At 65.4% G+C, this 13,462-nt stretch overlaps 4 protein-coding genes and 1 long non-coding RNA gene across 7 annotated transcripts in view; 2 read left to right on the forward strand and 3 right to left on the reverse strand.

Moving 5' to 3' along the window:
- Window positions 1-33: 33 nt before the first annotated feature.
- IFRD2 (interferon related developmental regulator 2) lies at window positions 34-3,759 on the forward strand. 2 transcript variants are annotated; one of them, XM_042020104.1, is made up of 12 exons: window positions 34-67; window positions 207-323; window positions 416-500; window positions 632-756; window positions 836-993; window positions 1,226-1,276; window positions 1,619-1,788; window positions 1,902-2,007; window positions 2,234-2,371; window positions 2,509-2,637; window positions 2,712-2,807; window positions 2,949-3,759. In XM_042020104.1, exons 1-12 carry the CDS (start codon window positions 40-42, stop codon window positions 3,027-3,029), a joined length of 1,284 nt encoding a protein of 427 aa, XP_041876038.1. In that variant the 5' UTR covers window positions 34-39; the 3' UTR covers window positions 3,030-3,759. The 2 variants fall into 2 exon arrangements, with proteins under 2 accessions (XP_041876038.1, XP_041876046.1); XM_042020112.1 differs by lacking the exon at window positions 1,226-1,276.
- LOC121660686 lies at window positions 3,437-4,314 on the reverse strand. Its single transcript, XR_006014746.1, has 2 exons — window positions 4,211-4,314; window positions 3,437-4,122 (listed from the first exon to the last, which is right to left on the reverse strand). It is a non-coding gene; the product is annotated as an uncharacterized LOC121660686 (long non-coding RNA).
- Window positions 4,315-6,267: 1,953 nt separating this feature from the next.
- HYAL3 (hyaluronidase 3) lies at window positions 6,268-8,882 on the reverse strand. Its single transcript, XM_042020130.1, has 3 exons — window positions 7,066-8,882; window positions 6,869-6,958; window positions 6,268-6,717 (listed from the first exon to the last, which is right to left on the reverse strand). The coding sequence occupies exons 1-3, from the start codon at window positions 7,960-7,962 to the stop codon at window positions 6,364-6,366; spliced, it is 1,341 nt and encodes a 446-aa protein (XP_041876064.1). The 5' UTR covers window positions 7,963-8,882; the 3' UTR covers window positions 6,268-6,363.
- Window positions 8,883-9,113: 231 nt separating this feature from the next.
- On the reverse strand, window positions 9,114-11,356 carry NAA80 (N-alpha-acetyltransferase 80, NatH catalytic subunit). 2 transcript variants are annotated; one of them, XM_042020149.1, is made up of 2 exons: window positions 11,097-11,356; window positions 9,114-9,905 (listed from the first exon to the last, which is right to left on the reverse strand). In XM_042020149.1, exon 2 carries the CDS (start codon window positions 9,895-9,897, stop codon window positions 9,178-9,180), a length of 720 nt encoding a protein of 239 aa, XP_041876083.1. In that variant the 5' UTR covers window positions 9,898-9,905; window positions 11,097-11,356; the 3' UTR covers window positions 9,114-9,177. The 2 variants fall into 2 exon arrangements, with proteins under 2 accessions (XP_041876083.1, XP_041876075.1); XM_042020141.1 differs by lacking the exon at window positions 11,097-11,356 and adding an exon at window positions 10,765-11,090.
- A 1,658-nt stretch (window positions 11,357-13,014) lies between these two features.
- Window positions 13,015-13,462, forward strand: part of RRP9 (ribosomal RNA processing 9, U3 small nucleolar RNA binding protein) — a 3,585-nt gene continuing 3,137 nt past the window's right edge. The window contains exons 1-2 of the mRNA XM_042017935.1: window positions 13,015-13,098; window positions 13,226-13,308. Of these exons, the coding sequence (XP_041873869.1) occupies window positions 13,015-13,098; window positions 13,226-13,308 (167 nt within the window). The remainder of the gene's footprint in view (window positions 13,099-13,225; window positions 13,309-13,462) is intronic.

Raw genomic sequence — 13,462 nt, forward strand, 5'->3', positions numbered from 1 at the left:
CCCGGCGGGGGCGGGGCGCGGGGCCCGCGCGTGCCGGCCATGCCGCGCTCCCGCCGCGCCGCGCGCCGTGAGTGGAAAGGGGGGGGGACCCGCGGGAGGGGACCGGGGGGGGGGAGGGCACACCGGGGCCGCGTGTGACACGGGCGGGGTGACAGCGCCGAGGTGACAGCGCCGGGCTCACACGGGTCTGCTCCGCACCCCCGCAGGCGGCACCGGCAGCGCCCGGGCGAGCTCGCCCGGTAGCGAGGAGGAGGCCGGCAGCGAGGTGCTGAGCCACTGCAGCAGTGCCAGTGAGAGCGTCAGCCCCGCCGACGAGGGACCAGGTGAGCCACGCGGACCCCACGGTGACCCCCACGTGGGTCGCGGTGACCCCCACACGCGGGCTCCCCGGCTTCACGTGGTGCCGCCCGCGCAGGGAGCGAGGCGGCGAGTGAGCAAGGCCAGGAGGAGGAGGTAGAGGACAGGCTGAAAGAGCACATGGACAACCTCCTGGACAAGAGGTGAGGAGCGGCTGTCACCGCCGTGGGTGCTCCTGGCACGCTGCCCGCCCCTGCCAGCACTGCCAGCCAGGGGCAGGGACGTGCCCCGTCCCGGGACACCCCAGCCCGTGACGTCCCGCGGTCTCCCGTAGCGCCAAGGCGCGGCAGGCGGCACTGCAGAGCCTGCGCCTGGCCCTGTCCTCCAAAACCCTGTCCGAGTTCCTGCTGGAGCGCCGCCTCACGCTCACCGACTCCCTGGAGAAGTGTCTCAAGAAAGGTCAGGGTACGGGCGGCGGCGGCGGCGGCGGCGGGGCCGGTGACCCGTGTCTGAAGGAGGTCTCTCGTGCTGCCCACAGGTAAAGGCGAGGAGCAGGCGCTGGCGGGCACTGTCCTCACCCTCCTCTGCCTCCAGATGGGCTCTGGCCCGGAGGGAGAAGAGGTGTTCCGCAGCCTGAAGCCCCTGCTCGTCAGCGTCCTGACAGACAGCACAGCCAGCCCCAGCGCCCGGCAGAGCGTAAGGCCTGGCCCCTTTCCTCCTGGGGACATCTCCGTGGTGGGGAGAACCCAGGCAATACCTTTGGGGGCCCCCACAGTCCCAGGAGGGCAACAGAATTGGGTGCTATGGAGTGTGGTGGCACAAAGCAGGGGCACCCCAACCCGGCTGTCCCTTGGCTGGGTGCTGGATCAGACCCAGCATGATCCACCGAGGCCTGATCTGACTGCGTTTCCCTCACTTCTCTTGCCAGTGTGCCACAGCCCTGGGCATGTGCTGCTATATTGCTGCTGCTGACCTCGAGGTAACTGCGCCTGGGTGTCGTCCGTACCCCTGCAGGAGGGCACCCAGGGGTTGCCGTGCCACCTGCCCTCAGCCCGCAGTGCCAGGGCAGCCTGGAGCTGAGCTGGGGTAGGGGTACAGGGACATCAGTGACAGCCCAGGCCCCTTCCCTGGGCAGTGTGGAGCTGAGCTGGGAGGAGGCCTGCGTTGCAGAGATGGGGTGTTGTGGGTGGAGTAGCCTCTCCTGCCCCAAGGGACTCCTGGCACCCCTTGGCATGGTGGGTTGCCTTTGGTCCCCAGTGCACAGCTCACCATGGCATCTTCATGGCAGCTGTGGTCTGACTGGCAGGTTTCTCTCCTCCAGGACCTGGTTTCATGCCTGTCCTGCTTGGAGGGCATCTTTAGCCCCCCCAGCACAGGCGAAGGGGGCTCAGCACCTGCTCAGCATGGGCCTCTGCACTGCAGCGCGCTCCAGTCATGGTCCCTGCTCCTCACCATCTGCCCCCCCTCCCACCTCAGGAGCATTTTGGACAAGTGAGTGGGGTGTGGGGTGAGTGGAGGCTGGTGTGGGGCAGCCAGCTGTGGAGCAGGGAGCCCCTGGGGCAGTGCTTGGCCTCCCTGACTGCCCTCGTGCCTGCCTGTCCCAGTCGCTGGCTGCAGCTGCCCCCACTGCTGACCAGCAGCAGCGTTGCCCTGCGCATCCTGGCCGGGGAAACCATTGCGCTGCTCTTCGAGCTGGCCCAGGACCTGGAGGTAAGGGGGGGGTGCTGTGGCAATGGCGCAGTGGGTGAGCAGTAACCAGGCAGCAGGGAGGGAGCTGCTTGACACCCTGCCCATGCCCCAGCCGAGCTGGCATTGACTGGTGTCACCAGCAGGCACCCAGGCAGAGGGGCTGGCTGCAGTGATCCCCCAGCCCTGTCCTGGCCATGGCAGTGGGCAGTGCCATGGACTTCCCTCTAAATCCTCTGCTTTTTGGCAGGAGGACTTGTGCCACCAAGATACAGAGCTCCTGTGTGCCCAACTCAAGGTCCTGGCTACTGAGAGCAACAAGTACCGAGCCAAGACAGACCGACGGAAGCAGCGATCCATCTTCCGGGATATCCTGCGTTTCATTGAGGTACTGGAGCCTGGTGCTGCCCTGCCCTGCCACTGTGTGGCTGCTTCCCAGCTGCCTGGCCATTCCTCTCTGTGGAGAGCCAGGGGCCACATAGGTCTAGTGCCCAGATTATTGCTGATGTCCCTCTCTCTGCTCAGACTGGGGAATACCAGGAGGAGACCATCCGATTTGGCCTGGAGTGCATGTACCTGGACAGCTGGGCCCGCCAGCGCACCTACCAAGCCTTTAAGGAGTTGCTGGGCTCCGGCATCCGCCACCACCTCCAGGTAGGGGCTGGGCAGATGCACCAGGGAGTGCTGAGCTGGTGCTGGTGGGTGTTGACAAACCCCTACTCCCACAGAACAATGAGCTGCTACGGGAGATCTTCGGCCTTGGGCCCCCCTTGGTGCTGGATGCGGCTGCTCTGAAAGCCAGCAAGGTCTCCCGCTTTGAGAAGGTGGGTGCCACCTCCCAGATTTGTGCCCACAGTCCCCTCCTCTGCCACCATGGGCTCCAGCTGAGTGCCTGAGTGTGGTGGGCGATGGGGGGGTTGGCAGAGGGGCATCTCTAACCTATCTCTCCTTCCCTGTCCTTCCAGCACCTCTACAACTCGGCTGCCTTCAAAGCCCGCACGAAAGCCCGGAGCCGCGTGCGCGACAAGCGGGCAGATGTGCTGTGATGGGCAGAGGGGGGCAGAGCCCCCAGCCCACCTGGACTGCAGACCCAGCACTGTGAGGGGCAGGTGCCCCCAGCCCTCGGGCTTTTATTCATGTACAGCAGAGTATTTAACGCCTGGAGCTGCCCCGCTGGGGGCTGCCCCCTCTTTTATTTTTTTAACCAAAAATTAGGAAGGATAAAAGAAGAGCAGGGGGAGGTGCTGCCATGTGCCTGCTCTGTGGCTGGGGATCCATGTGGCACAGTGGGAGGGGGTCTCACCCAAGCTCCTGCAGCCCCATTCAGAGGCAGGGCTTGTGTACCCCCTCCCCAGTCCTGCAGGGGCACCAGGGTGGCCTGGCACAGCCTGAAGGTTGGGTGGGAGGGCAGAGCCGTGCAGGGCTGCGGAGCAGCTGGTCATGGTGTCTGTGCTTGTGGCAGGCGTGTTCTCCCTGCCCTGCCATGCTGGGTACAGCCCCTGCCTCCCCAGCCAGCCTGGCACCAGCGATGGTGGCAGAGCGGTGTGGAGTGGCAAGCTCTGCCCAGCCCTGCCAGCTGCCCACTCTCAGCCCTTTTCCAGCCAAATGCTTTATATGAAATAGTAATCTTGTGGGAAATGAATCATGGGAGGGGGGCCACTGCCCAGGTGGGCATGGGCCATGCCAGTTGGCAATGCCTGCCACCCTGGGAATGTTATCTATCATGGTGATTTTCTAAGACTTTGATTGTAAGAGGTAATTAAAAGGCTAATTGAAGTATGCCTTCTGCCGTGTTAAGAGGAAGGGCTGTCACTGGAGTGGATGCAGGTCCTTACAGCCCACTCCCTTTCTCTCATAGTCTGGGACAGGGGCCGGGATTGCCCCTGTGCCCCGATGGGCAATGCTGCCAGGTCTCAGTGGGTGAGGCTGCCCGCTCCCCCCTCCTGCCCTTCGGTGCCCCTTCCCGTGGTGGCCCGGAGCCCGTGGTGGGGCCAGGGGCAGCTCAGCGGTGCCCGCCAGGCTGGGCACTGGCATTGAGGCGAGCCCAGAGCTGCCTGCTGGCTGTCCGCAGCTGGTGCACGGCGTCCTCCTGGCTCTCCAGCCACTGGGCCAGCGCCCGCACCGACTGGCTCTGCAGGACTGCGGGGAGAGGATGGGGACATGCTGGAGGTAGGCAGCCTGGCCCCCCACAGTTCCCCGTCTCCCCACCCTGCCCAGTGCCACGTACCACTCAGGTAGATGGCCAGTGTGGCCAGGACCAGGCTCGACAGTGCCAGGAGCGCCAGCAGGGCCAGCAGCAGGGGGTGGCCAGGGCCGAGGCAGGGGCAGGGGCTGGCGGGGGGCACGGGGCGCAGGGTGGGCAGGAGCTGCGGGGGCACCGGGGATACGGGCCGAGGTGGGGGCCGGCGCAGGCTGCTGGAGGGAGCCGGGCCGTTGCCTGCAGGCAGGGGAGAGAAGGGGTCAGAGCCTGGCCACGGGCACAGCCGGGGCTAGCACAGCCCCCCTGCAAGTGCTCTCACCCTCTGTGCCCTTGTGGCCGCCCGAGGCCCAGTGCAGGTCGCTGATGGACTCCACGGGGCGCAGGCTGATGGCTCCGGACTCGCTGCTGTCAGGATCCCCTGGCTCTGCCGGCACGGCACCCTCGGCCCTTCCCATGCTGTCTGCTGGAGCGGAGGCAAAGGGTCAGCCTGTGCCCTGCCCACAGCCCTACCTGCCGCGGGCACCCCTGTGGGACCAGAGCCCTGCAAGGGGGATCCAGCCTTGGCAGCCCGGTGCTGCACCAGGGCGGGCAGCCAAGGCTGGTGTTCCCTTGGCACAGCCCCGCAGCCACAGCGGGCAAGCACTGGCTGTGCCCTCCTGGCCCCACCGCTGTCATCGGAGCAGTCAGCGGGTGCCTGGTGGCCACGATCCCGGAGCCTTGTTAGTGGGACTGGAATCTGGCCCTGGCTTGGGGGCAGGAATGTGCCACCCCCCAGCCAGGATAGCCCAGGCACTGTGGGACCGGCTGGGCCTCCAAGGGCCAGCTGGAAGCTGGTGGGCAGGTGCAGGGCAGTGCCAGTGTGTGGTGTGGCCTGGCTCACCCCGCAGGTACTCTGCTGCTTGGGGGTGCACAGATGGAGATGTGGGGTGTATGCTGTGCCACGGGGGCCTGGTGCCCATTGCCTTAGTGGGCACGTCACACAGGACTGAGGGGGCTTTTTGGAAGTAGGCATTGCTCCAGCACTGTTTTGGGAAGCAACCATGCCTGCACTGGGGTAGAGGGAAAAGATTATTTCCTAGGTGTTTGTGTATTTTTGAGCAGTGGGCAGGGCCCACGCACTGTGCCCTTGGCAGAGCAGGGCAGGCTGGCACCGTGCCCACTCCCAATCCCTCCCGGGGTCAGTGGCGTGTCACAGGGCAGCGTGGCGCCGTGCTGCTGCTGTCCTGACTGTGTGTCACCCATGGGGCTGGCAGGCGTCAGGGCATGGGGGCCTCAGCTGGTACCCAGGGTCCCCTCAGACCCTCCCCATGGCCCTACCCTTGGCCGGGGGCTGCCCCATAGGTACCCACATCACCCCTGCACCCACTTCCCCCTGGTGGGGGGCACAGCTCGTCGCGTACAGTTGGTGCAGGGGGCTCTGCCAGCACGCTGCCTGCATCCTCCCCAAACCCTGCTGCCCTACACCTGCAGCCCTCCAGGACCCCCTTCTTCCCTGGGCAGGCATCTCTGCCCACAGCCCCCATGGCAGAGGGCACCATCTGTCCACTCCTTCCATCCCAGCCCCACAGTCTCATGCCGCCCGATGTTCCCTGGGGTGCCAGGGCCCCCACCAGCCCCAGGCCCACTCCCCAGTGTACCTTCTGCAGCTTCCCTAGGCATGGCTCCCTGTGCCCAGGCAGTGTGAGCGGGCAGTGAGGTGGTGCAGGGCCCCCAGGAGCTGGGCACTGGGTTCCCGGTGCGCCAACTGCGCCGCTTAAAATAGGACAGTGAGAAACACAGTTGGGGGGCGATAAAAATAGCTGTGGGGAGGGGGGCCTGGTAGCATGGTCAGGGCTGCTGGCAGCACAGTGGCAGTGGCAAAGGGACAGCAGGTTGTGGCAGTGCCCCATACCCCCTTTCCCAGGATAAAGGGGTTGTCAGCTCATGAGATCAGGACAGAGCCCGTGCAGGAAAACTGAGGCACTGTTGGACTCATCCAGAGCCAAACTGGGGTCTGTGCTGCTTCTCAGCAACAATGGCAACTGTGCCCAGCCTGGGGGCACCACAGAGTCCCCCAGCTTTGCCCGCAAAGAGCACGCCAGCCATGCCAGGAGAATTTATTTAATAAAGTTAATCAGACCATAGGAAGTGCCAGCAGCAGCACTGCTGATGTAGGGGACCATGGCAGTCCGTGCCCTTGGTCACCAGCCCCACGTGCCCTGTGGCAGGCAGGTGTCAGAAGATGCAAGATCCTTTTGCCCATAGAGGCTGTGAGCATGGGTGGGCACCTGGCAGGAGGTGGCAGGGCTGAGCCGGACTCGCTGGGCACAGCCTTCACCTGCCCAGCCGCGGTAGCAGTGGCAGCGGAAAGCAGCCGGCGGGCCGGCACCGGGGCCGAGGTGCAGGAGGCTGCCCAGGTCGTGGGGCTGCCGGCGCACGCAGCGCCCGTGTCCGTGGCACTGCCCATAGCTGCATTCCCGGGCTGCTGCCGTCACGTTGGCCACGTAGGGTCCCAGGGTGGACACGAGGTAGTGGCGCAGGCTGGCACAGCTTTCCTGGGGAGGAAGCACCAGTGAGAACCCACCCTGGCACTGGAGACCCTCTGGCGAGCCCTCCCTGGTGGCCACAGGGGATGTGGCCATCCCGAACATCCCATGCCACCTCCTGCTGCCCACTGCCTCCAGTGCAGCGAGGGGCCATACTCACAGCTGAGCGGGAGTAGGACATGTCTCCCCAGAGCACAAGTCCAGCCGCTCCCAGTGCCGCGCTCTCCCCGATGGTGTGCACCAGGTCAGCCTGCCGGGAACAGAGATGTGACCGGGCTGGGGGACACAGCCTCTGTCCCTGTGCCAACCAGAACCCTCCATCACACCCACAGCCAGCTCCGGCCCCGCAGTGCTTACCAGGTGCAGGAACCGGGATGAGCGGCGGTAGGAGAGGCGGGAGTAGGCGACCACAGGCAGCAGGCCGTCAGCCCCGAAGGCGGCCACGCGCAGGGCCTCGCGCAGCCGGTGGTGCACGTAGCGGTGGCGCAGGGCAGGTGGCAGCGCCGGCGGCAGGTAAATGCTGGGGTAGAGGGCGGAGGAGGCGGCCCAGAGCCAGCCCAGATGGTTGTTACGCTGCACCTCCGCCGGCTGGCACTGCCCGGTGTAGTTTGCCTCCTTGGCCCAGTTGCTGTTGAGGCAGTCGGGAAAGCGGTAGAAACCCCAGAGCCCTCCCGGGCGCAGGGCTCGGCCCACCAGAAGTGTCTCCTCCATTAGAGCCTGTGCCGCCTGCTCGAACTCCAACTGGGCCAGTCGGAGCTGCTGCCGTGCCGGCAGGATGCCGTGCTGCTGCCGTACCCACTGCTCCGAGGCTGTCCGGTACATCTTTTTGGCCCCCCAGTTTTGGGCCCAGAGGGGCCTCCACTCCTCCCAGTCCACCACGGCCAAGCCATGGAAATCAGGTCGCAGGAGGAGGTGGATGTCCTCAGCCACCCTGTCGAGGTGGGCACCAAGAGGGACACGCTGGGGGATGCCCCCATTGTGGGGGACACCCTGCTGCGACAGGTAGGGGTACAGCCCAAACTTGTTCTTGTAGAAGATGGTGATGTTCTGGCCGGCAAAGTGGCCACTCTGGTTCTCCACGATGCCGTAGTCACTGAGGGGCAGCCCCACGCCAAAGCGGTGCTGGCAGCGGCCAGAGGGGATGTTCCACACCACGGCAAAGGGCTGGCCGCCTGCCAGGGGCTCGGGTGCTGGGCTCTCCTCACTGGCTGTGCCCAGTGCCAGGCAGGCCCACAGTGCCAGCACCAGCACCATCCCACCTCAGCAGCTGCCTGTGGGGCCGGCACCCTGCGAGGAAAGGAGAGCTGTGGGGGTGAGGCTGTGAGATGCACTGGGCACCCCAGCAATGCAGGCACTGCCACCCGAGCACATGGTGGGCTAGGATGGGCCACAGGGGCTGGGCTGCCCTGCAGGGATGTGCTGCCCACCCCAAAACTGGACAGGACTTGGTTACACTTGGAGGTTTCAGACCTCTCCTGCTTCAGCACTGCCAGCATTACCTCTGCCTGCTGCTCTCTGGTGCTGAGCCCCTCCTTGCACCACCACAGCCATGACACAGCTCTGGAGTGCCACTGCAAGCCACTGACCCTGGTGCCTGAGTTTCCCAGCTGGCTCCCAGTTCTGCCTGAAGTGGGGGCACCGTGACTCCCTGGTCCCTGTTTCAGCACAGTGCCTAGCCAGGCTGGGTGACCTATTAAAAGACTGAGTCCCCCAAGAGATACGGTGGACCAAAGGGGCAGCTCTGTCCCTCACAGCCCAGGCAGGGCCAGATGGGTCTGGTGCCCCTGCCCAGTGCTGGCCAGCTGCCCAGAATGAGGGGATTAGGCCCAGGGGCCGCGTGATGCAGTAAGGGCAGTGCTAATCCCTCGTTGCGAGGCCGGACGCTCTCTCTGACCTTCCCGTTCCCATGCCTCTGGCCCTCACTGATGCCAGCTGCCTTAGGGGGATTTGGCCCCCCTTGCCATGCAGTGCAGGGGACCCGACCCTGCAGCCCCACCACCATGCCCTACTCCCCCAGTGCCCCCCCAGCCAGCCTGTGCCTCAGTTTCCCCAGGCTGCTCAGTGAGGACAGCTGTGGCCATGCTGGAGACCACCACACACCATCAGCCCCAGCTGCCCCACAGCACATCCCGAGTGGAGGAGACACTGGTGGGACTGGGAAGCACTCCTGGGGACTAGTGCCGACCCCACAGCCTGGGGTGGGCCTGGCTCCCCACCATGCTGGTGGCTGCAGAGCCCCAGCCAGGCGAGCTGGGGGCAAGGTGGGAGCAGAGGCAGCATGCCCAGGTAGGGCAGGGTATGGGAACCACTTCCCTGCCAGCACCACCCCCAGCAATGGGATCAGGGTGAACCAGGGAGGCTGGGGAGCTGGTGCCAGCCCTGAAGAATGGCAGGCAGTCAGGCAGTGCCGCAGCGGGCAGCTCCCACCCGCACTGCTTTTAATCACTGGCTCAGTGGGGCCACAGCCCCTCAGATGTCCTTCTTCATCCAGAAGATGGGGAGCCCTTTGGCATCACGGTGTGGGGTTTCCAGGAGGCTCTGCTTGCTGCTCTCAGCCAGGACACCCCTCGCCCAGATCACAGTCGGTGGGGGAGGTGGTGGGGGGACAGTGAGGGGTGGGAGAGGAGGCGGAGGAGCAGCGGGTACCCGTGGCCTGGTGGTGGTAGCAGTGGCAGCCCCAGAAGGGGTAGAGAAGAGCCGCAGCACCTCAGAGGATATAGCAGGGCTGAGAAAGGCCACGCTCTGCACCGGCTCACCCAGGACAAAACCCAGGTGGGCATAGAAATGCTGCTTGTCATGGGTGGTGAGGTGCAGGCAGCGAAAGCCCCGGGCCCGGGCCCACTGCTCGGTGGCCTCCATCAGCCGCCGCCCATAGCCCTGGCCCCGCAGCGCCCGGGCCACCACCACGCTCTCCACAAAAAGGTCATGGGGACGGGCGACCACGCGGGAGAGTCGGGCATGGCCCACAAGCTCGCAGGGCCCCTCCCGGGCAGCAGGGGTCTCGCTGGGGCCCCGGCTCCGCAGCAGCAGCAGGCAGGCAGGAAAGGCGTCCGAGGAGCGCTGGAGCGTGTGGAGCCGCGACGCCCGGCTCTTCCCCCACTCCTCGCCCAGCAGCTTGGCACAGGCTTCCAGGAGCTCCGGCCTCTGGTGCAAGGGAACCAAGCTGAGCTCCTCCGACACGGAGCCCATTCTTCTCACTGACAGGAAACCAAGCAGGTCACAGCTTAGAGGCAGTAGGGCACAGACCATGCGTGTGTTCCCCCCAGCCCGCCACTGGCCCCAGCACAGGCGCATTCCCCAGTAGCATAGCCAGATGAGTTCATGGAAGTTCGGTGGGTCCAAGGTCAAATGACAGATTCATGGCAGGGAAGTGGCACATGGTGCCAGCTCCGGGAATTCATGCCATGAGATCTGCAGGAAGGTCTGGCACTGCCAAACCAGCAGAGTGGCAGGAGGCACAGTGCTGGCCTTGCCTCCTCCCCAGCCCCTGCCACTAGCTCCTGCCACCTCGGCACCTGTCAGACCAGCTAGCTCATCACACGTGTGCTCAGTGTTGGGGTTCTGAGGAGCAGAGGGGTCAGAAAACCCCTATCCTACAGCGTGCTGTGGGGTCCCCTCTCTCAGCCTGGCAGTTCCCCTTGCGAAGGAGAAGCCGCAGGCAGAAGGCAGGAGGAACCACCATGCCAGTTTATTAACTACGATTGAGCAAACTGCCCCACTTCCCCTCTGGGGGTTGGGGAGAGCCTGAGCCTGTCCTCCCACACCCTAGGGTGCCCCCCAAAGTCATTCCCCTAGCTCCAAGACTCCTGACTCACAGCCCAGCCTGCACTGTCCCCTTCAAAGGCCAGACCCCACCAGCACTCCTGAGTGGGTGATGGTTTCCTTCTATCTGCCCAGCAAAGCCATACCAGGACTCCAACAGCACCTGCCTGCCACCCACCCTGCCTGCACTCACCCTGCCTTCACTCACTCTCCCTGTGCTCACCCTGCTCGCACTCACCCTGCTCAGTCACCCTGCTCAGTCACTCTGCTCACACCCACCCTGCTCACACTCACCCTGCCGCTGCTGCCGGCTCCCTCGCCCTGGGTGCCAGTGCAGCAGGAAGCAGCCCAGGCTTATGACCAACCACAGCGCCTGGTTCTGCTTCCCCGATGTGAATGACACGTCTGTCCAGGGCCCCACACGGCAGCCGCCACTTCCCACGCTGCAACCCCACACTGAGCACTCACCCTGCCTGAAGACCGATTGCTCCAAACCACACAGCACCCACACGTGGTGCAGAAACCGAAACGGCATCACCCAGCTGATTGCTGCTCCCACCTCATGGCTGCACCTCCCGAACACAGGTACCCACCCCACCACTGACCATCACCGACCCAACATTCACCTCATTACTGACGTGTTGTTAACCGGCCATTGACCCCATCTCTGACCCCACCACTGACCCATCACTGATCCATCACTGACCCCATCAATGGCCCCCTCACCAACCCATCATTGACCCTATCACTGACCCATCTTTGACCCACCATTGACCCACCATTGATCCCAGCATTGACCCATCACTGGCCCATCATCGATCCCATCACTGACCCCATCATTGATCCCACCACCGACCCCTCTCCCTGCCCTTCTCCCCTTCGCACTCCCCGGCCCCAGCGCGGTCCCGCCCGTACCGTTCCCGTCCCCGCCGCCGCCGTCACTTCCCCCGCCCCGCCCCGCCCGGCCCCGCCCCGCGCCGCGCCCTCTGCCGGCCGGAGGACGCACCATCCGCGCCCCCGGAGCTGCCCGCCCCGCTCCGGGCTGCTCCCCAATTCCCGCAAGGACTCACCGAGCCTTGGCCGTGGCAGGACGGCGGCACACCCTACCCTGGCCTGCCCAGCCCTCCGCAGGGTCTCCAGTCCCAGGGACACCAAGCCCTGCTGGGCAGACCTGCATTGCCGCAGCTCCGCTCCCTTCTGGAGCAGGGCTGTCCAAGGCTGTGTTGAGGATGTCCCATCTTCATGCCCTCCCCTCCTCTACAAGCAGTGGGACACTGTGCGGGAGCTCTCCATCCGTCTCTTTCAAGTCGTGATGCCTACGGAGAGCACCACAAAGAAGGTGATGAAGAAGGAGGTGCCGGACAGCCTGCTGCCGCTGCTCTTTCACCTGCATGACCAGGACACGGGTGAGGCCAAGGTGGGATTCCCAACCTGGCCAGCCCTTTGGGCAGTGCAGTTTGGACCCTTCAGATGTGTCCCCATGAGCTCTATCTTGCTCAGTTCCTAGGCAGAGCTCCCCTCCCTGACCACAGCTGCCTTTCTGCTCCTGCTGCCCGGATGGATGGGGAGGTGGGTTCGTTGTTCACCCAGCTCCTTCCACACTGCCCCTGGCATGGGTTCCTGCAGCCTCAGAGACTGAGCGACAGCTCCACAACAGCCTGGGGCCACCAAGACCAAAACTTCGTAGCCCTGACAGGCTTCCAGCCAGAGAGGGTGGCTCCTCTCGTCATGCTCTGGGGTGCTGAGCCTGGGGGCAGCTTCACTCCCCAGCTGGTACATTCACTTGCACTGGCTGGGACAGGCTCTCCCTAAGCCTTTTTCCTTACGGAGACCAGTGCAGGGCTTTCCCACTGTCCTTCCCTGACTCCCGCTGTGCCAAAGAGAAAAGAGATTGTTTGCGCATAATATAATTCTGCACAAAAGCAGATTTTAGCTCTTTAGAGCATCACCTGTCCCAGACAGAGACACTACCCAGCATGGTCAAGGACAGCTCCCTGGGACTCCACAAAGGACATGGGACAGGCCCAGAGGCCATGCCCGACAGTGGGGGCTGGTTAAGGGTCCCTGAGGAGCAGAACGAGTTGATCATAATTTCGGAAGCAGCGACCCATCCACTGTCCCCGTCACCACGGGGGGCTGCCCGCTGTGAGACTGGGCCCGAAGGGCCATAGAGGGCAGAGGAGGCAGCGCTGGGGGCCCTGCCCTCTGACAACCGGTCCCGGCATGCGGGTCCCCGGCACGAGTGGCCGGTCCCTGCGGCAGGGACGCCCCTGCTCGCCCCGGGGCACCGGGACCTGAGGTGCGGGGAGCGACCGACACCCGGGGCTGGGACTACGGGCCGAGGGGCGGGGCGGGAGCGTGACGTCACACCGAGTGACAGCGCGGCCGCCGGGCGGAGGCGGGGCAGGGCGCGCTTCCGGAACCGGGAGGCGGCGCCGCAGGGCCAATAGGAGGCGGGATCCTGCCGCCAACAGCCAATAGGCGCTGTCGGGGGCGTGGCCTGAGCCCGGCGGCCGGCGGGGGGGGCGCACGTGCGGCGGCAGCATGGCGGCGGCGGCGGCGGCGGCGGGCGGCCGGAGGGCCAAGGCCCCGCGCGGGGCGGCGGCACGGCGGCGTCCGCGGTCGGCGGTAAGAGCCGGGCCCGGCCGGGTTCGGAGGGAGGCGAGGAAGGGCTACCCTGGCGGGGTCGCCGCCGTGGCGCTTTCGCTGCGCCCGTCCCGTCTCGTCCCGTCTGTCGCCTCATTTTGCTCCGCAGGCACCGGGCGCCGATGGGAGACGGCGGGCGACGGCCGGTCGGCCCGCCGACGAGGAAGTGTCTAGCGATTCTGAGACAGAGAGGTAAAGGCTGCGCTCGGGGAGTGCCGGTACCGTAGCGGGGTGCCGATACCGGGAGATGCCTGTATCGGAGTGGGGTGCCGATACCGGGAGATGCCTGTATCGGAGCAGGGTGCCGATACCGGGAGATGCCTGTACCGGAGCGGGGTGCCGATAC

Source organism: Corvus kubaryi, unplaced genomic scaffold, assembly GCF_017639235.1.
Source record: "Corvus kubaryi isolate FWS band 111438036 unplaced genomic scaffold, C.kubaryi_AGA036_p1.0 124, whole genome shotgun sequence".
In the NCBI taxonomy this organism is placed as follows: domain Eukaryota; kingdom Metazoa; phylum Chordata; class Aves; order Passeriformes; family Corvidae; genus Corvus; species Corvus kubaryi.

Bases quoted from the DNA above. Each gene is read 5' to 3' on its own strand.
- IFRD2 (XM_042020104.1), top strand. From the start codon at position 40: ATGCCGCGCTCCCGCCGCGCCGCGCGCC. The intron at 68-206 runs GTGAGTGGAAAG...GCACCCCCGCAG, and splicing joins CTCCCGCCGCGCCGCGCGCC to GCGGCACCGGCAGCGCCCGG. The intron at 2,008-2,233 runs GTAAGGGGGGGG...GCTTTTTGGCAG, and splicing joins AGCTGGCCCAGGACCTGGAG to GAGGACTTGTGCCACCAAGA.
- HYAL3 (XM_042020130.1), bottom strand. From the start codon at position 7,962: ATGGTGCTGGTGCTGGCACTGTGGGCCTGCCTGGCACTGGGCACAGCC. The intron at 6,959-7,065 runs GTAAGCACTGCG...TGTTCCCGGCAG, and splicing joins CATCCCGGTTCCTGCACCTG to GCTGACCTGGTGCACACCAT. The intron at 6,718-6,868 runs GTGAGTATGGCC...CTTCCTCCCCAG, and splicing joins TGTCCTACTCCCGCTCAGCT to GAAAGCTGTGCCAGCCTGCG.
- NAA80 (XM_042020141.1), bottom strand. From the start codon at position 11,005: ATGCCGTTTCGGTTTCTGCACCACGTGTGGGTGCTGTGTGGTTTGGAG. The intron at 9,906-10,764 runs GTGAGTGTGAGC...GTTTCCTGTCAG, and splicing joins GAGCCGGCAGCAGCGGCAGG to TGAGAAGAATGGGCTCCGTG.